Raw genomic sequence first — 26,061 nt, 5'->3', positions numbered from 1 at the left:
TGTTCAGGGCACTGCAGGTTAGGTAGGTAGGTATAAAAATTAAAAGATGAATTTTGGATAGGCACAATAGCTCACTAGGTAGTGTGTCTGCTTCTCGTGGGTGTGACCCATTGATCCTGACTCCATTTTTGGATTGGAGGAAGCTTCAGTGTTGGGAGTCACACTCTCTTCCTGTCTCTGACCCCCCCCCCCCAAGACTTTAGCTTAGATCAGTGGCTCCCAGAAGTGACAGTAGCAACAAAGATGAATGTCAAGAACTAGCTTAATTGGTCTAAATTTGAAACATTATTTTCTAAATTATAAACTATGACTTCTTTTTTTCAGTTACTGTGAAATGGGGGAAGGAAAAATTTGAAGGTGTAGAACTGAACACTGAGGAGCCTCCAATGGTGTTCAAGGCTCAGCTTTTTGCCTTGACTGGAGTCCAGCCGGCCAGACAGAAAGTTATGGTGAAAGGAGGAACACTGAAGGTAAAATATAGACCATATTTCTTTGTATAGTGTGTGTGTGTGTGTGTGTGTGTGTGTGTGTGTGTGTGTGTGTGAAGGAGGAGAAAGAAAAGAAGAGATACGGACGGGCCTGCTGGGGAGTTGTGTATGAATGATTCTAATGCACGAGGCAGGCTATTTCACTTTAGTTTAAGAGGGAGGGATGTAGACTTTATTTTTTTATTGTTTAGTTATTATTGATGTCATTGTTGTTGGATAGGACAGAGAGAAATGGAGAGAGGAGGGGAAGACAGAGGGGGAGAGAAAGACAGACACCTGCAGACCTGCTTCACCACCTGTGAAGCGACTCCCCTGCAGGTGGGGAGTCAGGGGCTCAAACCTGGATCCTTATGCCAGTCCTTGCGCTTTGTGCCGCGTGCGCTTAACCCACTGCGCTACCGCCCGGCTCCCGCAGCCTTCTTGCTTTATTTTTGTAGCTTGCCATGGTGCTATTGTGCCCCCATGTGCTGGGACTCAGATCTGGGGTCTCTGCCAGTTGAGCTCTCTGCAAGCCCTCATTCTGTGATACATATTTGAAGTAAGATACATAGAGCGTCTGAGATCTTTATCTGGGAAGAAGGTATTGTTTATGGGATCACAGCTATTTTATTTATGTTACTGTACAGGAGTAAATTGTATCCATTTAAAACATTATAAATCATTAACATTGCATTTAAAAATTCATTCTATTATAACTTCTAGAGTCAGGAGAGTGGGTGTCCATTTATCCATATCGTTTGAATTTTTTTCTTTGGGTATGCTAAAAACATTGATTTTATTTGGACTAGTAAAAAAATCTGTATTTTCTGATATGGGATAAACATTTTATCTGTTAACAAAAGCAAAAGAGTGTGATAATTTCTTTTTCTCTTTTTTTTTTTAATTTTTTTAAAAAATATTTTATTTTATTTATTTATTCCCTTTTGTTGCCCTTGTTTTTTTTTTTTTTTTTATTGTTGTAGTCGTCGTTGTTGGATAGGACAGAGAGAAATGGAGAGAGGAGGGGAAGACAGAGAGGAGGAGAGAAAGATAGACACCTGCAGACCTGCTTCACCGCCTGTGGCAAACCGCCTGTGAAGCGACTCCCCTGCAGGTGGGGAGCCGGGGTTCGAACCGGGATCCTTATGCCGGTCCTTGTGCTTTGCGCCACCTGCACTTAACCCACTGCGCTACAGCCGGACTCCCTTTTTCTCTTTTTTTTTTAATTGCCACCAGGATTATACAGGGTTATTGTTGGGTCTTGGTACCTTCACTTCAAGTCCTAGATGCTAACATTTGAGCTACTATCTCAACCAGTGGTCACTTTTTTTTTGTACCAACATTTTCATTCTAATGAGATTTCGGGGGCCAGGCAGTAGCTCGGGGTTGGGTGTAGTGCAGCGAGTCGCACACGACACAAAGTGCCCAGATGCATAAGGATCCAAGCCCCCCGGCTCCCCACCTGGAGGGGGGCCACTTCACAGGTGGTGAAGCAGGTCTGCAGGTGTCTGTCTTTCTCTCCCCCTCTCTGTCTTCCCGTCCTCTCTCCATTTCTCTCTGTTCTATCCAACAATGACAGCAATAGCAATAATAATAACAACAATAAAGAACAAGGGCAACAAAAGGGAAAAAATAGACTCCAGAAGCCATGGATTTATAGTGCAGGCACTGAGTCCCAGCAATAACCCTGGAGGCAAAAAATAAAATAGTCTTCTAGTTTGTGTGATGAGTTTTATAATCATCCTAGGCTATAGACCTTATGCTATAACTTAGATTCATTCTTACCACATAGCTATTGATAGTAATTAGCTTTGCTGCTTCCAGGCGTATAAAATGAGTTCTGAACCGTCAGGCGGGTTTGGTACTTTGACTACAACCAGTTTTACTGCCTAGTAGAGCATGTCGTCTTAGTGGTTTAAGCATTTGTCACATTTCGTAACTTTAACATGCTTTCCTTTTCTTAGGAAATTTTATTTTATTTTTAGATAGAGGCAGAGAACGAAATAAATCACAGCACCAAAGCTTCCTTCAGTGCACTGAGTGTTGGGCTCAAACGTGGATTCAACATAGGACAAGCAGGGCGCTATCCAAGTGAACGATCCCCTTCTCCTTAATGCAGCACCAGGGAACACACCCAGGGGCTTGCACAGATGCAGTACTGCTGAGCTGCAGCTCCAGTCCAGTTTTCTGTTTCAGGTTTTACAGAGGAAAAGGAAGGGAGACAGAGACAGGAGAAAACCACAGTTCCACTCCACTGTGCATGCGTCAGGGAGCTCTCACGTGACGCTGGGCGTAGACCCAGGGTCTTGAGCCGGCATGCATGTGTGCTCTGTCGCGTGAAGGGTTCCATGTTCCTAAAGATACCTCTGGTCAGAGTGACTAAGTCAGATTTGTATACAGGAAAAACATACTCTTTTTTTAAGTAGCTTGAAATTAAGTTATTAGATTATGCTTAGATTGAACAAGGCCATCTAAATATTCTTTGTCTTTAAAACAGGATGATGATTGGGGAAACATCAAAATTAAAAATGTGAGTATCAAGAACACTTACACTATTCTATTTGATATGTTTTCCAGTTATCCCAGTGCCAGTGTCAAATCGACCCCTATCCATTCCTTGTGCTTCTGCCCCTGCACCTCCAGAGATGACTGTTTCTTCTCCAAGCTGTGTGTATTCCGTTTGCTTTGTTTATATGCCGCATGCGAGTGAGACCATGTGGTATATACCTTTCTGTTTGTTTCTGACTTACTCCTGGTCTGATCACCTCAAGTTCCACCCACGTTGTCACGAATGGTTAGATTGCACCTTGTTTTATACAGCTGGGTCGTGACTGGGTGTATGTGCCACGTCTTTATCCAGTCAACTGGAGTTGCTTCTGTAGCATGGCTGCTGTACATAGTGCTGCAGTGAACGTGGCGCTACACACGCTTTCAAATCACTATTTCCATGTTCTTCGGAGTTGCTGGTTCACATGGTATTTCGTTTTGTGTGTCTGTGGGAGATTTACATGCTTCCTTGGGGGGATTATTTGTTTAGATCTTTTACCCACTTTGGATTGGATTGTTGTGGTTGACTTTTCATTGTACTTGCATGAAAAACAAGGTTTAAGTCTAGAATTATGAAGTGAGGTGTTATGAACTAATGTTGCTTTCTATTAGCAGAGGGTGTATTGTTAATGCTATAGTTGCATAATAGGCAGTTGAGACAGAATCTTCCAGTGCTAAGTTCATGTTTTATAGAGGGAAATAATGCTGTTAAATGGTAATGACTATTTGAGGAATTCCTTGCTTTTCATATTATGAATGATCTCAACTTCTTGGATAGTTTTTCCCTTAGTTTTATTGAGATCTAATTTACACAGTAAACTATTCTAAAAATGTGTGCAGTATGATAAATTTTGGTTATTTATGTAGCCACACCCTAGTTAGGATAGAGTTTCTATAACTGTAAATGTACTTAGAGAATTACAGATATACTTTTTCTTCCTGAGTACAGGTGGCCGTTTTTTTTTCCTTTTTTCTTTTCCTTTTCTTTTCCTCTATTATACTTGATAGACAGAGAGAAATTGAGAGGGAAGGGGGGATAGAGAAGAAGAGAGACAGACAGACACCTGCAGACCTGCTTCACTGCTCGTGAAGCATCCTGGCTGTAGGTGAGAAGGGACTAGAACCTGGCTCCTTTTGCATAGTAATATTTGTGCTTAATTAGGTGCACCAACTGCCCCACCCCCCAGAATTGTAAGATCTTTACCACAGTCTGAGTTTAGAATATTTCCATTACCCAGAAAGAAATGAATATTCATTTTAAGTTATTCCTTTTTCCTATTGTCAACCCAATGCCTCCTTTCCCCCCTTTATTTTTTTATTTTTTTTACCAGAGCATTATTCAGCTCCGGCTTATAGTGGTGCGGGGGATTCAACCTGGGACTCTGGAGCCTCAGGCATGAGAGTCTGTTTGCATGACCATTATGCTATTTACCCTCCACCCTCCCCTTTATTTATTTTTCTTTAATATTCCCTTTTGTTGCCCTTGTTTTATTTTTGTAGTTATTGTTGTCGTCGTCGTTGGGTAAGTCAGAGAGAAATGGAGAGAGGAGGGGAAGACAGAGAGGGGGAGAGAAAGACAGACACCTGCAATCTGCTTCACCGCCTGTGAAGCGACTCCCCTGCAGGTGGGGAGCCGGGGGCTCGAACTGGGACCTTACGCCGGTCCTTGTTCTTTGAGCCACGTGCGCTTAACCCGCTGCGCTACAGCCCGACGCCCCCCCCCCCTTTATTTTTTTTATTGGAAAGTTTACAGTATAGTTGTTGGCATCTCATCAAGATAGGTGTCTGCAAAACACTCTCAGAGTCGGTCCATGTCGTGTAGCAGGACCTAAAAGCCCCCCCCCCCCTTCTTTTAAACCAGGAAAACGGTGATGGACACGAGTTACCACATGGGTGCATGTTCTCATCTTCTTGCCATGGGTGTCCACACCCATTGGGCCCCCAAGGCCACTCACTCTCCTCCCCCGTGACTCTCCTGTGCATCTCTGTACATGCAGACCTCCCTTTTCTGTAATACATGTTTCTCTATGTCTGGTTTCTTTTGTTGGTTATAAACATGGTCAACTTTTGTACATTTTAACTTTTCTTTTTTTAACGCAGGGAACGACTCTACTGATGATGGGGTCAGCAGATGCCCTTCCTGAAGAACCTTCTGCTAAAACTGTCTTTGTAGAAGACATGACAGAAGAACAGCTAGCATCTGCTGTAAGCCATTTTATAGATTTGATAATGTCTTTTCAGAAGTACAGCTATTAAGATGTCATTAAGAAACCATCTAAGTATTTTGAAGATTTAGTCATTAATACCAAGGTGTGTGTTTGTAGCAAGAAGTAAGAGTTGATTTTTGAAATTGACTTGATTCCTTCTGTAATTACGTATTAGTTTTCCATCCTAATCTCATTACTACTTCCCAAGTGAAACTTTCTTTAACTTTAGCATTAAACATAAAATTTCTAGCTCAGAGTTTGTGCTTTCAAGTCTCAAAAGCCTGATATATAAGTCCTCTGCCTAGCCATATCTTACAGTTGAGGCTTGGGGTATGACATAAACATATACCTTTGGGAGTCAGACGGTAGCGCAGTGGGTTAAAGCGCAGGTGGCACAAGGTGCAAGGACCAGCTTAAGGATCCCGGTTCGAGCCCCTGGCTCCCCACCTGCAGGGGAGTCGCTTCATAAGCGCTGAAGCAGATCTGCAGGTGTCTGTCTTTCTCTCCCCTCTCTGTCTTCCCCTCCTCTCTCCATTTCTCTCTCTCCTACCCAACAATGCTGACATCAATAACAACAATAATAACTACAACTATAAAACAACAAGGGCAACAAAAGAGAACAAGTAAATAAATAAATATTTTTTAAAAATTTACCTTTGAGACAGTAAAGTGATGACTGGACTTGAAAAGGTAAACTAAGCTTACATGTGTACAGTAAAACTGCCCAGCAGGTAGCTTCTCTTTTTCTTCACCTTATCACACATGTGCAGTTTCACCAGTTTGGAGTAAGGGAGAGGTACCAGAGCATATTCCAGTGTCACATCCTCTCCCATGTGGTAATGAGGCTCAGGCCTGGGATGCTCATCATAACTGGTGAGCTGTATCTCTTCCCGGAAGTGTATACTGTGTTAAAGAAAATTAGTCTCAGAGGTAAAGAAAGTAAATGCAGAGGCGCTCAAGGTCTTGTGTGCTGGAGGGACAGCGTGCGGTGTTGCCTTGCACAGAGTCCAGGGCTGGGCTGTGATGTCACGGGTGCCGTTGTGTGCTAGAGGGACAGTGTGCGGTGTTGCCTTGCATGGAGTCCAGGGCTGGGCTGTGATGTCACGGGTGCCGTTGTGTGCTAGAGGGACACTGTGCAGTGTTGCCTTGCATGGAGTCCAGGGCTGGCTGGGCTGTGATGTCACGGGTGCCGTTGTGTGCTAGAGGGACAGTGTGCGGTGTTGCCTTGCATGGAGTCCAGGGCTGGGCTGTGATGTCACGGGTGCCGTTGTGTGCTAGAGGGACAGTGTGCAGTGTTGCCTTGCATGGAGTCCAGGGCTGGCTGGGCTGTGATGTCACGGGTGCCGTTGTGTGCTAGAGGGATAGCGTGCAGTGTTGCCTTGCACAGAGTCCAGGGCTGGGCTGTGATGTCGCAGGGGCGCCGCTGCAGCAGAGAAAGTGGTGTGCCTGGTGCCTTCACATCACACATGCACGATGCTCTTACTCGGTCGGCCCCAAAAAGAAAAAGAAAAGCTTAGAATTCTCCATTTTGAAAATGCAGACAGTCTGTCCTTAATTTAAATGCAGTGTTGATTTAGAAACTAACACATACTTGCTACTTTTTACATTTTATTATTTAATTTTTTAAATATTTATTTATTTTCCCATTTGTTGTTCTTGTTTATTTTTTAATATTTATTTTCCCATTTGTTGCCCTTGTTGTTTGTTGTAGTTATTATTGTAGTTATTGTTGTTGTTATTATTGTTGTAACCTGCAGACCTGCTTTACCACCTGTGAAGCGATCCTCCTGCAGGTGGGGAGCCAGGAGCTCGAACCAGGATCCTTTTGCCGGTCCTTGCGCTTTGCGCCACGTGTGCTTAACCTGCTGCGCTACCGCCCGACTCCCCACGTTTTATGATTTTTATTTATTAACACAAGTTAATGAATGAGGGAAAGTGACAGAAAGGACCAGAGCATCACTTTGGCATGTGGAATGCTTGGAATTAAACTCAGGACCTCATGCTTCCAAGTTCAGTACCCCACTCAGGCCTGACTAGCATTTTGTGACGGATGTGCTGCTCTGGAGACCTTGCTACCCTGTTTAATGACACAGGCAGGAAAACAGAATGTTCTTTCAATAAGGGAATTAAAACTGATTGTAAATGCAATGCAACTGAAATTTCTGTTGTGGAAATAGAATACTGATATCTTTAGCTGGGATATATCAATAAATATGAGTTGATAAATTATACTTAAAATATGTGTGAGCTTAGTGATTTTTATAATGGGACCTCACCTTGACAACTGGCTTTAAGCAGAATGACATGTAATAAAGGTGGTTTTATCATCATCTAATAAAAGTAAATAAGAGTTAAGCTTGAATAACATTTTGCTGATGTTAAAAGCATTGCTAAGATCCAATACCTTCACAATATTAAGGAAAAGTCTGTATTCACTTACTGTCCACCTAGCTTATTCCCGTGCAGGGCCATGGGAGTATGCCCTAGCAAGTCTGGAAGCAACTCTAAACTGGCCATTTCCTGGCTGCTGTGAACCCTCACCCAACCACTGAGCACTGGGATAATGTAGATGCACTAACAGACTTAGGTGCACCCTTGAGGCCTGAGACACCGGAATGCTGGCAGAAAGCCCACACAGACCTATCTCTATAGCTCCAGATGGTGCCTGACATGGGACTGACTTTCCTTTTAAGCACCTAACAAGTTGATGTTATGTGACATGCTATATATGCTGCTACACCATTTATAAAAGTGATTTAATCCTTTTCTTTGTTAGATGGAGTTACCATGTGGATTGACAAATCTTGGTAACACTTGTTACATGAATGCTACAGTTCAGTGTATCCGTTCAGTGCCTGAACTCAAAGATGCCCTTAAAAGGTAAGACTGAAATGCTTGTAGTCTTTTTGGGTAAAGGAAGCTCAACTTTGGGTGTGTACACACACACACACACACAATCACTTTTATTGAGATGTAAGGATCCTCCTCAGTTTGTAGTTAGAAATGTCCAGATAAACCCACTGTAGATAGAAAACATTGGAAGTCACAATTGCATTAGGAAGCTTGTAGGGAAAAGCTCCTAACATGTTTCTACTACTTTGAGAGAGCTATAGTAGGGGCAGAGGAGATGAGACAGCATGATGGTCAACAAACTCTCCTGCTTGAGGCTCTGAGATTCCAGGTTCAGTTCCCCACACCACCATCAGCCAGAGCTGACCAGAGAGAGAGAACTATAGTGCTTATGGTTATGACAGAATTATGGTTATGACAATTATTATATTATGGTTAGTACAGAATTTTGGGTACAGAATTTGGAACTGTATCCCTGTTACATTATAGTCTTGTAAACCACTATGCTTTTTTTTTTTTTTTTGCCTCCAGGCTTACTGCTGGGTCTCAGTGCCTGCACTATGAATCCACCGCTACTGGAGGCCATTTTTTCCCTTTTTTGTTGCCCTTGTTTTTTTATAGTTGTTGTGGTTATTATTATTGCCGTAGTTGTATAGAACAGAGAAATCGAAGGAGGAGGAGGAGAGAAAGACACCTGCAGACCTGCTTCATCTCTTGTAAAGCGACCCGCATGCAGGTGGGTAGCCAGGAGCTTGAACCAGTCATGTGCTTGGTTCAGGATAGCCCCTGGCTCCTACTGCACGGGCAGAAACTTGACTTAATGCACACTATTCAGACAAGCTATCTTCCCAGCCCTGAATGCAATTTTAAAAATATATACAGTGGTGAGAACCAGGCGGTAGAGCAGCGGGTTAAGCGCAAGTGCCACAAAGTGCAAGGACCTGCGTAAGGATCTTGGTTCGAGCTCCTGGCTACCCACCTGCATGCGGGTCGCTTCACAAGAGATGAAGCAGGTCTGCAGGTTTGGGGACTTTGTTAGAAAGTGATCCACCTTGGATGGAATTAGAGAACACTATGAAAGGAAAGGTCTCACCCGAGTAATGAAGCTGAAGGGTTGTCATTCCACACCTGAAGTCTCTGGACACAGTCTGAGCTGAAGCATGTTGAGGTGGCAATTGTTGCATTGATTAGGTTGTGATCAGATGATGCAATATTATTTGATATGGATTGGGAGAGGCATGCAGGAAAGTGGGCCCCATCCTAAGGTTCCAGGACTGGGGGAAATATAGGCTCTATAGTGGAGATGTGAGGTTCCTGCTGTCTTAGGGTTCAAAAAGACAATGGATAGTTAATGTTATCATCACATTATTTGATAATTGGGTTAACTTTGAAAAGTCCTTTTGTTAGGGTTTGCTGTATAGTACCCAGTATCTTGTAAATAGCTGTGCCATTGACCTGATTTTTAAAAAAATAAACATAATTTAGACAATATGACTTAACTTTGTGATAAAAATCAAAAAATATTTTATTCACAGCAGTTTCCAAAAGATCTAAATCAACAGGAAAAAAAAGTCTGACTGAATACAATGTAAAATATATCTTGTGATTACTTTCATATAAGCACATACTTGATTTTTTTAATTTTAGTATAATTTACATTTAATGAAATGCATACATCAGTTTTGACAAGAGCAAATTTCATTTAGCCCATTTTCTAATTAAATTACAGAAAATGTCATTTTAGAAAGTTTCTTTTTTGTTTTTTCCCAATTCTCACAGCCTGTACCAACCAACTCTTCTAGCAGCTACTGATCTTATATTAATTTTTTGCATCTTCTAATTTAAAAGATCCTTTCTTTTTTTTTTTTTGGTCTGGCTTAGTTCCTTCTGCACTGTATTTTGAGACTCCTCTGCTGTGTTCATTGTATCAGTAGTGTTGTGACTTGACTTCCACAGCAATATTAGTGACTTCTGCTCCACTAGGTGGTCTGCAGAACTCAACACAGCTAGAGAGAGGGTTTCTGTTAATGAAAGGGCACCTGGAGCATCACTCTGGCACTTGCCTTGTTGGACCTCATGTTTTATCCACTGCTGCTTTCCCAGCTTCTGTAATAGTGCATATTAAATGTGTATTTTTTCTCATATACAGTTTTCAAAAATTAAAAAAATTATTAAACTGTGTGAAAGATTTCAAAGTAGACTTACCCCTGCAATGCTTCAAGGAACAAGATGCAGAGAAAAGTGGCTAGAAAGGTGGGGACAGTTCTGAGAAGCTTGGGGGTCATGGTGTCAGCTAAATACTTTGAACAGTTTTCTGGCCCTTTGAGTCCAGAGTGAACTGAACCCTATTGCTTCCCCCACCTCACTCTTCCTTAGGTACGCAGGTGCCCTGAGAGCCTCGGGGGAGATGGCGTCAGCACAGTATATCACTGCAGGTCAGTACCTTAGTGAACTACGTCTACACGTGCACTCAGTTTGCTGGAGCCTTTGGTCTATAAACACCCTGTAAAACATCATCTAGCCGGCACTGGATTACTTACACTTGCATCAAGCAACCTGGGACTTACTTTATTGTTGAAGATTTAAATGAGCTTCGTATTTGCACTTTTTGAAGGAAACAAAAAAGTGCAGTATTCCATTCTTTGGGCTAGGTTCTGTTAGTAGAGTACATCTTTGGTGAGTTTCAGGGACACCCAGAGATTTTACTATAGTTGAAGTGCTGTTTAGAAAAGGCACTGTAGGTAATAAATTCTCAAATAATGGAAAGCACTTCTCCTAACACAAGATCATGTCTTATCTCCTTATCTATTTGCTATCATTCTTAGGGATTAGTACTTTTTTTTTTTTATATAGGGCAAGGTCAGTGGGGTGTTTAGTTTTGTTTTTGTTTGGTTTTTTTTTTTGCCTCCAGGGTTATTGCTGGGGCTCAGAGCCTGCACCACAAATCCACTGCTCCTGGAGAGTATCCTCCCCCCCCCCCTTTTGTTGCCCTTCTTGTAGTTATCATTGTTGATGTCCTTCGTTGTTGGATAGGACAGAGGGAAATGGAGAGAGGAGGAGAAGACGGGGGAGAGAAACATAGACACCTGCAGACCTGCTTCACCACTTGTGAAGCGACTCCCCTGCAGGTAGGGAGCTGGGGGCTCGAACTGGGATCCTTATGCTGGTCCTTGCGGTTTGCGCCACGTGCGCTTAACCCGCTGCTCAATCCCCGGTGTTTAGTTTTTTGTGTTTTTTAAAAATATTTTATTTATTTTCCTTTTTTGTTACCCTTGTTTTTATAATTGTTGTGGTTACTATTGTTATTGATGTCGTCATTGTTAGATAGGACAGAGAGAAATGGAGAGAGGAGGGGAAGACAGAGAAGGGGGAGAGAAAGACACCTGCAGACCTGTTTCATGACCTATAAAGCTACCCCCCTGCAGGTGGGGAGCCGGGGCTTCAAACCAGGATCCTTGTGCTTTGCACCTTGTGTGCTTAATCTGCTGTGCTACTGCCCAACCCTGGGTTTTTAGTCTTTTTAATTCTTCTTTTTTGTAACAGTTTCTTGAGTTACAGTTGATGTATCATAGAACTCACTCATTTAAAGTATATAGCTGTTTCCCAGCAATCATAAATCAGTCTGAGAGGATTGTCCTCACTCTTACAAGACAGTATTCAGCAGTCACCCTGTTGTAAGTGCACTGGGTGCACAGCTGCCTGGCTGCCTGGTTCCCTGCTGACCATTCTCATACAAGTCTCAGGCACGTGTTTGCATTGTTCTTGGGTGTGTGTTGACAAGTAGAGTTGTTGGACCATGTAGTAACAGTAAGCTTTTGGATTTGTTTTTTTCCGACCAGCTGTATCATTTTACTTTATCCTGACAGGAAATGAAAGTTCTGATTTCTCCACATCCTTTTTAATAGTTGATACTGTCCATCTTTGATGAGAACCATTCTAGGGTTGTGAAAGTAGTGCCTCATTGCAGTCAGACTTACAGTTTATTTCTTAGGAGAGATGCCAGAGCACCCCTGAACTGCATGTCGTGCCTCATATCAACTCTGGGACTCGTGCGTGGGGAGCCGGGGGCTCGAACCAGGATCCTTAATGCCGGTCCTTGCGCTTTGCGCCACGTGCGCTTAACCCGCTGTGCTACCGCCTGACTCCCATGGACTTTTTAAAAATTAATTTATTTTTACCAGAGCACTGCTCAACTCTTGCTTATGGTGGTGCTGGGGATTGAACCTGGGACGTTTGGTGCTTCGGGCACAAGAGTCTCTTTGCAGAACCATTGTTCTGTCTCCCCAGCCCAAGTGTGGACTTTAAAGGCATATGGTCTGGAATTGGGGAAGTGATGGCAGCATAGTGACAGAATAGTAACATTTCCTATTTTATCCCTAGATAGAGGTTTTGTGTTCTCTGTCTTGAATGAATATATCCATCTTTGTTTGGGAAGACAAAAGCCAGCATACACGGAAGGGACCAGGCTAAAGTTGTAGCTGTTCATTGCATTATAAAGTCAGCTGGTGAGATTAAATTTAAAAATAGATCTTTTTCTCACTTGGAATCAAACAGTTGTGAAAAAACTAAATAAAAGTAGTTACCAAACACTTTTTTTATTTATAGTGGTTGATAATTTACAGCAATATTTATTAAATGTGTCACTTCTTTTAACTATGTTTTATTTTTAAGCCCTTAGAGATCTGTTTGATTCCATGGATAAAACTTCTTCTAGTATTCCGCCTATTATACTACTGCAGTTCTTGCACATGGCCTTCCCACAGTTTGCTGAGAAGGGCGAGCAAGGACAGTATCTCCAACAGGTAATCGGCAGTTTGGCTTTCGCTTTGTAAATGGGAGATTTGACTCTCTGCCTAGTTTGCTGTGGGTGGGGGCATATTTGAGGGCTCACAGTAGTCCTCTAGTTTCTCCACATAACCTTCAGATTCCTCTTTTAGATTGCATTACACTGTGTTGATCTTTTACTCAATACTTGCAAGTGATACCCCACCCCATTCCTAAGTAATCAGGCCCCTGCCTATTTCTGAACTGACTTTGTGCCGTTTTCTTCCTCCGCTAGCAGGCTTCTTTCCTGTGAATGACACCCTCCAGTTGTGCCTTGCTCCTCACTGTTTTCACTCAGTGGCCTCAGGGAAACTGAAATAGCACACTTACATTACCTAACCCTGGCCCCACACTCGGATGTTCTGTTCATGATTGCTGTATTTAAATACCTTTCCCCTCAGTGCTCTTGTCTTTACTTGGACTTATGTTCTATTTGGTTTGCCTTTGTCATTCATCAGGGTTTCGCCTATATTGTTCATCACTTTGTATTCCTGTTGTTAAGAGCAATGTTTGTCACAATATAGTAAATTTCTTCAGTTCTGAGATCAGATTTAATGACAGTGTGTTAGAATACTGAGAAGAAACAAGTAAAACTTCACTATCTGGTATGACTAAGGGCTCTTTAAGTACGCTTCACCTTGTGGCCAAGGAAATGTACACATTTTTGGGAGATCAAAGAGAAAGTCTGTATGAGGGTTTAAAGAGTTCTGTTTCAAAATATGTAAATCAAGGCTGGAGACGTGAACTAAATAACTGATAAACTCTACCTGTGTTGTAAAGTTTAAGGAAGTCACTTTCCCTTTTATTTTAACCAGAGCACTGCTCAGCTGTGGCTGATGGTAGTGAGGGGACTGACCTGGGGCTTCAGAGCGTCAAGCATGAGAGTCTTTGCATAAACATTGTGCTGTCTTCCCCACCTCCTCAGTAACTTACTGTTTAATGAATGCATAAACTGCTATGGAATTCTTCATTGTTTTGAAGATCATGTACTAATCTAACTTGGCTTAGTGTTCTCAAAGAAGACAGTCTTTTTTTCTTTCCCTCTTTTTTTTTGGTCATTTTATTGGACAAGACAGAGAGAAATTGAGAGAGGAGAGGGAGAGAGGCAGAGAGACACCTGCAGACCTGCTTCACCATTTGTAAAGCGATTCCCCCTGCAGGTGGGGAGCCAGGGCTTGAATCTGTATCCTTGTTCAGGTCCTTGTGCTTCATACTATGTGTGCTTAATCCAGTGCTCCACTTCCTGGCCCCTAAGAAGACAGCTTTCTCAGTAATGTCTTTTAAAAAAAAAATTTATTCATTTATTTATTTATTTATTTATTGCCTCCAGGGTTATTGCTGGGGCTCAGTGTCTGCACCATGAATCCACAGCTCCTGGAGGCCATTTTTTCCTCCTTTTGTTCCCCTTGTTGTTGTAGCCTTATGAATATTATTGTTATTGTTGATGTCATTCGTTGTTGGATAGGACAGAGAGAAATGGAGAGAGGAGGGGAAGACAGACACCTGCAGACCTGCTTCACTGCTTGTGAAGTGACTCCCCTGCAGATGGGGAGTCGGGGGCTTGAACTGGGATCCTTAACGCTGGTCCTTGCGATTTGCACCACGTGCGCTTTACCCACTCCGCTACTGCCCGAGCCCCAGTAATGTCTTTTTAAAGATTTTTTATTTATTAATGAGAGAGAGAGAGAGCTATCACTCTAGTACATGTGCTGCTGGGGGCTGAAGTCAGGACTCATGCTTGAGAGTCTAGTTCCTCAGCCACTGTGCCACCTCCCGGACCATTCTCAGTCATGATTTCAATAGCGAAAACCAGAACCAAACTTTGTCATTGTGCAGTATCTTTTGTTTTTAACAGGATGCTAATGAATGTTGGATACAGATGATGCGAGTATTGCAACAGAAGTTGGAGGCCATAGATGATGATTGTGTTAAAGAGGTATTTGTGATTAGATTTTCAGTGTACCTGGATATTCCCCAAATTTCTGTTAATTTGTAGACATTCTGGAATGCATTAAATGTTAAACCTGTAGCTAAAATATGAAGACTTGAGTTTAACATGAATTTGCTACATTGTTGGTGAAACTTGTTGAGTGCCATTGTCTTGGTATAACAGAATTATAGAAAAGCAAAGGATCACATTTAAACGTTAAATATGTCTTGCTAAATTGGATTGTGTGGTTGAATAAATACATAGCAATATACAGCAAAATACAATGATATTTATTATCTGATCTATCACATCAATATGCAGTACACGTCTCAACACTAGTGTATATAGATTGTTGGGCAGTTATTTTAGCAGTAATATGTATATATGTGTGTGTGCTGATGTAAATTATAACACTTCTTCTGTTTTAACTTTTGCAGACAGACTCACCATCTTCATCAGCAGTGACTCCTTCTAAAAAGAAGAGTTTAATCGATCAGTTCTTTGGCGTTGAATTTGAAACTACGTATCCTTATGAGCTCAGACTTGCATAGACTTTACTCATAGTTATTACAGTGAGTTAGCATAAATGGCATAGAGGCTTGATGACATTGGTGTCTTGGGTGTGAAATGAGGACAAATCCTTCACATTTTTAATGTCTTAAGACAATACAATAATATATAGAATGCAAGCTTCTCACAGGAGGCTTTGGGTTCAGTTTGGTGCCAAAAGGAAGTCAGGAATTTGGTGAATACATCCAGTGGAGTGAGGTTTAGGTGAATGAGTTGCATGAAAGAATTTATCTTTTTTCCATAAGAACACCTTGTGAGTGATTCTTCCTAAGACAATGACAGTCTTCTAAACATTTCAACCAACTATATGTATTTTTAATTTAACTACGGTATGGAGTATATCCAACTGAAAAATATATATGAAAGTGAACCAATTAATTCCAGAGTATTAGTATTTTCTAGGTTATGCATAGAAATTTAGAATAAGACTTGTTTGTTTCTTTGGTTGTTATGACCATACTAATTATCAGTTTATATCTGTTTAGTGTTCATCCTCTTACACATAGTCATTAAGTATTGTCAAGTGAATGAGCTTTTTTTTTAACTTTATTTAATTTGACACGACAGAGAGAAATGAGGAGAGACAGAGAGACCTGCTTCACCGCTTCCAAAGCTTTCTCCCTGCTGGTGGGGAACAGGGGCTTGAATCCCAGTCCTCGCACATAGTATCCTGTGCACTTAACTTAGCCACGCACACCACCACTCAGCCCCTGGATGAGCTGAAGTGAATCTTTGGGAGACCAAAGCTTTAAACAAATACAGCTGGAAAAGACTATTAATTTTAGTAGCACTGGGGTAATATTCAAGGTTATATAGCAAATTGAATGCAGTTTTGGACATTCCTTATCTTATTTCTGAAAGCATGAAGTGCACAGAATCTGAAGAAGAAGAAGTCACTAAAGGAAAGGAAAATCAACTTCAGCTTAGCTGTTTTATCAATCAAGAAGTCAAGTATCTTTTTACAGGACTTAAATTGGTATGGAGAATTCCAAGGGATCCTCATTTGCATTACCCCCAGTCTGTGTTTGCTAAGTTGCACTTGGCTAAAAGCCAGTGTGGAGTCCCAACATCAGTACTGGTGTTGCAGAGCTGATTTGCCTGACACATGTTGCCCCACACAAGGTCCAAAAAGACTGTACTTTTCTTTTTTTTTTTTTTTAAATCATGCTCTAAGGAGCTAGTACCAGTACATGCTACTTTATGCCTTAAATGTTCGAACTGCATCTCAACCTTCCATTCTGTCTTACTCACATAGTTTCTCCAAGTATAAATCTATTAGCTTTCATACATTTTCTGCCAGATACTGCTTAAAAAGAAAGTTAAAGTTGGGCCAAGATAGTTCACCTGCTGGGTAGGGTAGTAGCACAGCGGGTTAAGCGCACGTGACATAAAGCGCAAGGACCGCCATAAGGATCCCGGTTCGAGCCCCCGGCGTCCCACCTGCAGGGGAGTCGTTTCACAGGCGGTGAAGCAGGTCTGCAGGTGTCTGTCTTTCTCTCCCCCTCTGTGTCTTCCCCTCCTCTCTCCATTTCTCTCTGTCCTATCCAACAACGATAGCAACAAAGGGGAAAATAAAATGGCCACCAGGAGCAGTGGATAAACTGGGAACCAGGTGGTGGTGCACCTGGTTGAGCGCACATGTTACAATGTGCAAGGACCCAGGTTCAAGCACCCAGTCCCCACCTGCAGGGGAAAAGCTTCGCAAGTGGGGAAGCAAGGCTGCAGGTGTCTTTCTTTCTCCCTCTCTAGCTCTCCCTCTTTTCAATTTCTGGCTGTGCCTATCCAATAAAGATAAGTTTAAAATAAAAGCTTTAAAACAAAAAGAATTCACCTGGAAGTGAGCCAGGTGGCACTCACACCCTGTAACACTAGGGCAGGTTTTACTGCTTTGGTGTTTTTCTGTCTGTCTCTCTGTTCATCTCTCTGTCTGAATAAGCCATTCCAGAGTGGTAAAAATGTGGCCACCATAAAACAGTAACAGTAGTTAGAATTGTCACTCTATATTTCAGGAAAAAGCTTAAAGCTAATATTTGATCTTATATTCTTTAGAGACTTCAAGAAGAAATTACTAAGCAGTCTCCAACATTGCAAAGAAATGCTTTGTATATCAAATCTGTGAGTTTTCTGTTTTTTTAATTTCATTTGTATGGTTTCTAGTTAATGTTATCTGATCTTTGTTTTTACCAAATCTATGAATTAAAAACTTTTTTGGTATTTGCATATAATTAACTTTCCATTTCTCCTAAGTCCAAGATCAGCCGATTGCCTGCTTACCTGACTATCCAGATGGTTCGTTTTTTTTATAAAGAAAAGGAATCTGTGAATGCTAAAGTTCTTAAGGTCAGTGTTGAACTTCTATGCAGTAAAGTTTTTTTTTTAACTTAAAATTTTTATTATTGTGGTCTGGGAGGTGGCGCAGTGATAAAGCTTTGGACTCTCAAGCATGAGGTCCTGAGTTTGATCCCCGGCAGCACATGTGCCAGAGTGATGTCTGGTTCTTTCTCTCTCCTTTCTCATAAATAAATAAAATCTTTAATAAAAATAAATAAATCTTTATTATTTTGAGATAAACTTTCTTTTAAATAATAAAATTGGGATGCTATTAACATTAGACAAGTGTTTTTTTTTTTTTTTTTTTTTTAAGAAAGGATCAATTAACAAAACCATAAGGTTGGAGGGGTACAACTCCACACAATTCCCACCACCCAATCTCCATATCCCACCCCCTCCCCTGATAGCTTTCCCATTCTCTATCCCTCTGGGAGCATGGACCCAGGGTCATTGTGGGATGTAGAAGGTGGAAGGTCTGGCTTCTGTAATTGCTTCCCCGCTGAACATGGGCGTTGACTGGTCGGTCCACACTCCCAGTCTGCCTCTCTCTTTCCCTAGTAGGGTGGGTCTCTGGGGAAGCGGAGCTCCAGTACACATTGGTGGGGTCTTTAGTCCAGGGAAGCCTGGCCGGCATCCTGATGACATCTGGAACCTGGTGACTGAAAAGAGAGTTAACATACGAAGCCAAACAAATTGTTGAGCAATCATGGACCCAAAGCTTGGAATAGTGGAGAAGAAGTGTTAGGGGGGTACTCACTGCAAACTCTAGTGTACTTCTGCTTTCAGGTATATATTTTGCAGTAGTTTATGGATACGTGTGAACATAAGCTCTCTCTCACAGAAACTGGTGTATATCTAGGTTTTGGGACTTTGTTAGAAAGTGAACCACCTGGGATGGAATTAGAGTGTACTATGAAAGGAAAGGTCTCACCCGAGTAATGAAGCTGAAGGATTGTCATTCCACACATGAAGTCTCTGGACACAGTCTGAAGTGAAGCATGTTGAGGTGGCAGTCGTTGTGTTGGTTAGGTTGTGATTGGCAGATGCATTATTATTTGGTATGGATTGGGAGAGGCATACGGGAAAGTGGGCCCTATCCAATGGTTCCAGGACTGGGGGGAAGTAGAGGCTCTATAGTGGAGATGTGAGGTTCCTGCTGTCTTAGGGTTCAAAAAGACAATCGATAGTTAATATTATCATCACATTATTTGGTAATTGGGTTAACTTTGAAAAGTCCCTTTGTTAGGGTTTGCTGTACAGTACCCAATATCTTGTATATAGCTGTGCTATTGGTTGCTTCTGATCTACTTGGTCTAGGCTTTTAAGAGAGTCCGCATATCAATTACACAGCCTATATATTGAAAAGATTCAGTTTGTGTTGGAAAAACTTTGAGACATACAATTAATTTTCCCCCTCATATTAATTAACTACTGATTTATATATCTACATTTTGCTAGGAGTGTACATAAACACCATTCCCACCACCAAAGGACTGTGACCCTTCCCTCCCGCCCACTCCCACCCCCCACTGGCCCAGGAAGCTGCATGTCTACCCCTCACCACAGGGTTTTTACTTTGGTGCCCTACTTACAATTTGGTCAGGTCCTGCTTTTAGTTTCCCTTTCAGATCTTCTTAGTCAACTTCTGTTGATGAGTGGGATCATCCCATACTCATCTTTATCTTTCTGACTTAGCTCACTTAACATAATTCCTTCTAGCTCTGTCCAAGATGGGTCTGCGAAGGTGGGTTCATTGTTCTTGAGAGCTGCGTAGACGTGTTTTTAATAAATCATCCAGCCCCTAGTATAATCTTTCTAAAATACTACTTTTGTGATAAACATTTTAGTAGCCCCACAGTGGTCAGTTTTTTTGTAAACTATCTAATGGAAAAATAGAAAACTATCATTTTTGAAAGTAAACTATTAAAGTTTTTCAACTTTTTCAACATTTTTCAAAATGTTTTTCAACATTTTTATTTTGTTTGTATGTAGGATGTCAAGTTTCCTCTTATGTTGGATGTATATGAACTGTGTACACCAGAACTCCAAGAGAAAATGGTCTCTTTCCGATCAAAATTCAAGGATCTAGAAGATAAAAAAGTGAACCAGCAGCCAAAACCAGTAGGTTAAGTACAAATCTTTAAAGTTATTTGTGTATTTTGGAATAAAAAATAATTATGGTATAAATAGGCACTAATAGCTCAGTATTTTCTTTCCCTTATAAGCTGGTTTTTTTTTTTTTTTTTTTTTTTTGGTGGGGACGATTTTTTAATTTATTTATTAAAAAGATAGGAGAGAATCAGACATCAGTCTGGTACATGTACTGTTGGGGATAGAACTCAAGATCTCAGGGTGGGGGTATAGCATAATGGTTCTGCAAAGAGACTTCCATGCCTGAGGCTCTCAAGTCCCAGGTTTAATCCCCTACACCGCCATAAGCCAGAGCTGAGCAGTGCTCTAGAGAAAAAGAGAAAAAAAGAAAGAAAAGAGAGGAACTCAAGACCTCATGCTTGAGAGTCCAGTGCCTCAGCCGCTGCGCCCCCTCCCAAACAGCATAACCTGTCCTTTCGTACTCATCTCCTCAAAACAGTCCATATAAAAGCTTGCCAGAATTTTTGGTCTATCTTAATATTTTCTTTGCCAAATACAGAATTATTTCTAATTTTAGATGGAACTGATGACACAAAATACTGGTTCATTCATGTCTATTGTGATTTTTAAAATTATCTTTAATATCTGTTGCTGTTATTCCTATAACCGTTAAAATGATCACTTTGGTAATTTCGTACTTAAAAGTTTTAGGTTGGGGGGGTGTCGGGCACAGTAGGTTAAGCACAAATGGCGCAAAGCATAAGGACTGGCGTAAGATCCCCAGTTTGAACCCCCGGTTCCCCGCCTACAGGGGAGTCACTTCCCAGGCGGTGAAGCAGGTCTACAGGTGTCTGTCTTTCTCTCCCCCTCTCTGTCTTCCCCTCCTCTCTCCATTTCTCTCTGTCCTATCCGACAACAATAGCAACAATGGGGAAAATAAAATGGCCTCCAGGAGCAGTGGATTCCTAGTGCAGGCACCGAGCCCCAGAAATAACCCACCCTGGAGGCAAAGAAAAAATTAAATGAGATCACCTTGTAGATTATCTGTTATGTTCAAAGCAATTCTTTAATTCTTTATCTTTAAAAAATTTTTTTTTTCAATATTTACTTGCTCCCTTTGTTGACCTTGTTTTTCTTTTTATTGTTGTAGTTGTTGTTACTGATGGGGTTGTTGTTGGATAGGACAGAGAGAAATGGAGAGAGGAGGGGAAGGCAGAGAGGGGGAGAGAAAGACAGACACCTGCAGACCTGCTTCACCGCCTGTGAAGCGACTCCCCTGCAGGTGGGGAGCCAGGGGCTCGAACCAGGATCCTTATGCCGGTGCTCGTGCTTTGCGCCACGTGCGTTTATTAACCTGCTGTGCTGCCGCCCGCCTCCTTGTTCTTTACCTTGGCCATTGCACTTCTCACCTGGCTTATAGTGGTCCTGGGGATTGAGCCTAGTGCTTAAAGCAGCAGTCTTTTGCAGGGCTGTTGCGCTGTCTCCTCAGCCCTCAAAGCAGGTTTTATTTTACTTTACTTGTCTGGAGACAGGAGAGCCATCAGAGCCAAGCTCCACCATCCATAGGGCTCCTGATGCTCCCATGTGTCTCCAGGTCTCCTCTACCAGGTGAGCTACCTCCCCGTTCCTCAAGGTGACCTACGTGCTCAGTGTCGAGGAGGACCCACAGGTGCCACTGCTCACCAGGAGGGTCTGTCAGTAGCCATGAAGGTTACCCGTCTCAGGAGACGTGCTGCGGCACTGGAATGAGCTCTGCGGTGTCTGTCTCTCAACAGTGTGTGTCTTCTGCTGTGGAGGGCAGATGCAGAGCTCTGTAACTGAGTAAAAGCAGCAGTGATGAAGTGTCCTAATGTAAAGCTGCAGTTGTGGGTTCATGTGTTTCTCTGGTGTGTGTTCTTGTCATTCTGTTGTCTGGTGCCTGAATATCGAGGACTGCTGAGTGTTACTGTTGTGCCTGTGGTTTATGCACTGCTGCTTTTGCTTAGTTACTTGGCTTTGCATCTGCCTGCGTTGCTGTTTGGAAGACAGTTTATTTTTTCTTAATATTCCTTTTGTTGCCTGTGTTATTTTATTGTAGTTCTTATTGTTGTTGCTGTTATTGTTATCATTGTTGTTGGATAGGACAGAGAGAAATGGAGAGAGGAGGGAAGACGGGGAGAGAAAGACAGACACCTGCAGACCTGCTTCACTGCTTGTGAAGTGACCCTCCTGCAGGTGGGGAGCTGGGGGCTCGAACCAGGATCTTTAATCTGGTCCTTGCGCTTTGCGCCACTTGCACTTAACCCGCTGCGCTACCGCCCGACTCCCTGGAAGACAGTTTCTTACAGGTAGCAGATGCTGCCATGTCTTTAAATCTCTGTTTTTACAGGTCTGTTTAGACTATTTACATTAATGTAATTACTGATATGCTTTTCTTTTTGCCTGCTTGTGTGTCACAATACTTTTTAGGAGTAGTCTATCCAAAATTCTTGAACATCTTTTTATTTTGTTGTGGCTCTGCTCTCTGTATACACTAAAAGGAATGGTTACTCTAATCGTCAACATTTGTGTGTGTGGGTAGAACCTTTACATTTTTTGCCAGTGTTTGTTTTTGTATTCTATACTGCAATGGGCTGAGGCAGGGAGTTCCCACCTGAAGATTCTCATCTAAATAGCAGGAAAGTCAACATTGACTGAATTCAGTATTTCAAGTAACGTGGGCTGAAGTAGCAGGTGGTCAGAGCTAGTTAGTTTAATATTATTTACTCACTGGATAGAGAGAGGGAGTGAGGGGGAAAGAGAGAGAGAAAGGGAGAAAGACACCGACCCACAACACTGCTTCACCACTTGTGAAACTAAGACATCTTCCCCCTTTGCAGGTGGGGACTGGGGGCTTTAACCTGGGTCTTTGTACACAGTAACATGTGTGCTCAATTATTTGCAGCAGTTTGGCTCCTGGTTTTGTTTGTTTTTTTTCTTTTTTTAATTATTTCCTTTTGTTGCCCTTGTTTTTTTATTGTTGTAGTTATTATTGTTGTTCTTGATGTCGTCGTTGTATAGGACAGAGAAATGGAGAGAGAAGGGGAAGACAGAGAGGGGGAGAGAAAGACAGACACCTGCAGACCTGCTTCACCGCCTGTAAAATAAGTCCCGTGCAGGTGGGGAGCCTGGGGCTCGAACCGGGATCCTTACGCCGGTCCTTGCACTTTGTGTCAGGTGCACTTAGCCCGCTGCGCTACCGCCCAACTCCCGGTTTGTTTTCTTTTAAACCTGCAGGACTATCTAGTGTTATGTTAAAGTTATAGAACTGAATTTCTCTAATTTTGACTCTAAAGCACTTTATCTGTACTGCTGTATTCTCTGGCATGCTGTAGCTTTACTGACTTAAGTTGATGCTTTAATCATGACCTGTTGTTTACATAGAAAACTAGATATTGTTAGTGTGTGAGACCTCTGGGTTTACAATTTACTTTTATTAGAGTCATAGCATTTTAGTGATCTAAGGTAGATTGTGTTCTGCCTCACTATTTTACACTTAGACAGTAAATACTTGTGAAAGTTGAATACTCACTGAGATTTTATTTTTATATGCTAATTTAAATATATTTTTTGTCTTAGGCTGATAAAAAGGGTAGTCCCCAGAAAGAAGTTAAATATGAACCCTTTTCATTTGCTGATGGTAAGTGAAATGTACTCACTTTAATTTAGTTATCCTCTGGACAGTGTATTTGCTTTTTTTTGTTTGTTTGTTTGTTTTTTGTTTTTTAAATTTGCTTTCACCCCCCTCTTTCGTTGCCCTTGCTATTTTATTGTTGCTGTAGTTACTGTTGTTATTGATGTCATTGTTGGATAGTAGAGAGAAATGGAGAGAAGAGGGGGAGGGAATGACAGACACCTGCAGACCTGCTTCACTAGCTGTGAAGCAACTACGCTGCATGTGGGGAGTCGGGGATCTTTATGCTGTTCCTTTTGCTTTGCGCCATGTGCACTTAAACCACTGTGCTACCGCCTAGCCCCCGTACTTTTTTTTAGGTTAAATAGTTTCTTGCCACTTATACTTAGGAGAGTAAATACCTTTTATGGTATATAATTAGCGCTCTTTTTAGGAGATTGTTGCATGATTGGTATCTTATTTTTAAAATTGTTTACAAAATGATAAGTATTGAAAAAAAGATAAATATTGATTTATCTGTATTAAGATACTGTATTTATCTGTATTAAGATACAGTATTAAGATACTGCACAGCAGTATCTTAATGGGTTCTAATAATAACGTATTCTCTAGTCTAAATCAGTAGGTTTAGGAAGTACTCATTTCACCATCTTTGATAGTACTGGCTTTATCTTTGTTTTGTTTAGACATTGGCTCCAATAACTGTGGATACTATGATCTACAAGCTGTGCTAACACACCAGGGAAGGTCTAGTTCTTCAGGTCACTATGTATCTTGGGTGAAAAGAAAACAAGGTAAAGATTTTGCTTTCAGTTGCTATAACAGTTTGCTTTGCATTTTATGGACACTGGTTCTTAACTTTTGCTCTTGGAACTGAACCCCCCCCTCACATTCTTAGTTACTTAGGACCCCAGTCTTAACATTGACTACAGTTAAAATTAAAACTGAGATATTGATTCAAAACTGGTAGTAGTAAACACATTGTATATTACAATAACATTTAAAAATCAAAATATTTTCTGAAACAAAATAGGAAGAAATACATAATTCACATTTCTTATTTACTTATTTTCCCTTTTGTTGCCCTTATTGTTTTTCATTGTCGTTGTAGTTATTGTTGTTGTTATTGATGTCATTGTTAGATAGGATGGAGAGAGAAGGGGAAGACAGAGGGGGAAAGAAAGACAGACACCTGCAGACCTGCTTCACCGCCTGTGAAGTGACTCCCCTGCAGGTGGGGAGCCAGAGGCTCAAACTGGGATCCTTACGCAGGTCCTTGTGTTTTGTGCTACCTGCACTTAACCTGCTGCGCTACCACCCGACTCCCAATTCACGTTTTTATTAATCTGTTATGCCTGGCTAACTGTGTGAGTTCAGTTCTCCCGTGTCTGTATTCACTACTTAACATAGAAAACCGTATTAGTGGGTGGGCATGGGAGGATGACCAAAGCCTCTCTGGCACTTTACGCACCACCCGTCTCCTGGGTTGCACACTGTCGCTCATCCCCTGTGGAAAACTCACAACACGGTCTGTGGAGAATCGGGAGGGACAGAGAACATATTCATGATAATAAGGTCTGTACCTCCTTGGAACCCTAAAGTGTTCTTGGTCGCACACTTTGAGAACTGGCTCGGCAGATGGGATGCTGGTACACATGGGTGGCTGCCTGGGTTCTGAGAACACCGTGTCGGCTCACTTCTCTCTCTCTCCTCTCCCTTAGATGAGCGGATCAAGTCACTGTGTGTTGCTCACTTCTATCTCTCTCTCCTCTCCCTTAGATGAGCGGATCAAGTCACTGTGTGTCGCTCACTTCTCTCTCTCCTCTTAGATGAGCGGATCAAGTCACTGTGTGTCGGCTCACTTCTCTCTCTTCTCTCCCCTTTAGATGAGTGGATCAAGTTTGACGACGACAAGGTCAGCATTGTGACACCCGAAGACATCTTGCGGCTTTCTGGCGGTGGAGATTGGCATATAGCTTATGTTTTATTGTATGGGCCTCGCAGGGTTGAGATAATAGAAGATGAAACCGAACAGTAGTCTTCATTTTAGCTATTATGACTAGGTGTGGAATAAATGTTCCCTGTTGATCTTACCTATAATCTGGGGCTTCAGAGGATACGTGTGGATGGTTTTACAGGTTTCCCCTCACTGGGACACGAGGGTGCAAGCGGGCCACTCTCTTTATCAACATAGAGAATTGCAGAAGTGAAAATTGTCTTTGGACTTCGCTGCCTTGCATACAGGTGGCAGGAAGACATTTAAAGCATTGCTTATGTTGATTTGTTTAAATCCTGAGTTGAAATGTCTGTCAACCATGACAGATTTCCACCCTGAGATTGAGCAGTAAGGTATTTATTGCACACCTGTTGCTATCTGTTGTCCTTGCATGGTTTCAGCCACCACTCAGTAGCTAGCTGCCCATCCCTGGCCTTATCTGACATGTTGTCGGAGGCGGTGAGGATGTGCTGCTCTCCATTGTGTAACTCATGCTGCTGTCCACACCCCATGGGCACATGGGTACAATCAAGTATTTGCCCAGCCTGACTGCTGGCTTTTCATGACTTTACAATAAATTGTGATCGATAACAATA

At 41.9% G+C, this 26,061-nt stretch overlaps 1 protein-coding gene across 1 annotated transcript; it reads left to right on the top strand.

Annotated features, from left to right (window-relative positions):
* The first annotated feature begins 303 nt into the window (after positions 1-303).
* Positions 304-26,061, top strand: USP14 (ubiquitin specific peptidase 14). The gene is made up of 15 exons (XM_007537081.3): positions 304-470; positions 2,965-2,997; positions 5,115-5,219; positions 7,998-8,101; positions 10,448-10,506; positions 12,743-12,873; positions 14,751-14,831; positions 15,263-15,348; positions 16,257-16,371; positions 17,445-17,510; positions 17,643-17,735; positions 19,719-19,847; positions 23,415-23,475; positions 24,156-24,263; positions 25,356-26,061. The coding sequence occupies exons 1-15, from the start codon at positions 387-389 to the stop codon at positions 25,505-25,507; spliced, it is 1,407 nt and encodes a 468-aa protein (XP_007537143.1). The 5' UTR covers positions 304-386; the 3' UTR covers positions 25,508-26,061.

This window comes from Erinaceus europaeus, chromosome 10, assembly GCF_950295315.1.
Source record: "Erinaceus europaeus chromosome 10, mEriEur2.1, whole genome shotgun sequence".
Classification (NCBI taxonomy): domain Eukaryota; kingdom Metazoa; phylum Chordata; class Mammalia; order Eulipotyphla; family Erinaceidae; genus Erinaceus; species Erinaceus europaeus.
This window is presented reverse-complemented; position numbering and strand designations above follow the sequence as displayed.

Bases quoted from the DNA above. Each gene is read 5' to 3' on its own strand.
- USP14 (XM_007537081.3), top strand. From the start codon at position 387: ATGGTGTTCAAGGCTCAGCTTTTTGCCTTGACTGGAGTCCAGCCGGCC. The intron at 10,507-12,742 runs GTCAGTACCTTA...TTTATTTTTAAG, and splicing joins AGCACAGTATATCACTGCAG to CCCTTAGAGATCTGTTTGAT. The intron at 17,511-17,642 runs GTGAGTTTTCTG...ATTTCTCCTAAG, and splicing joins ATGCTTTGTATATCAAATCT to TCCAAGATCAGCCGATTGCC.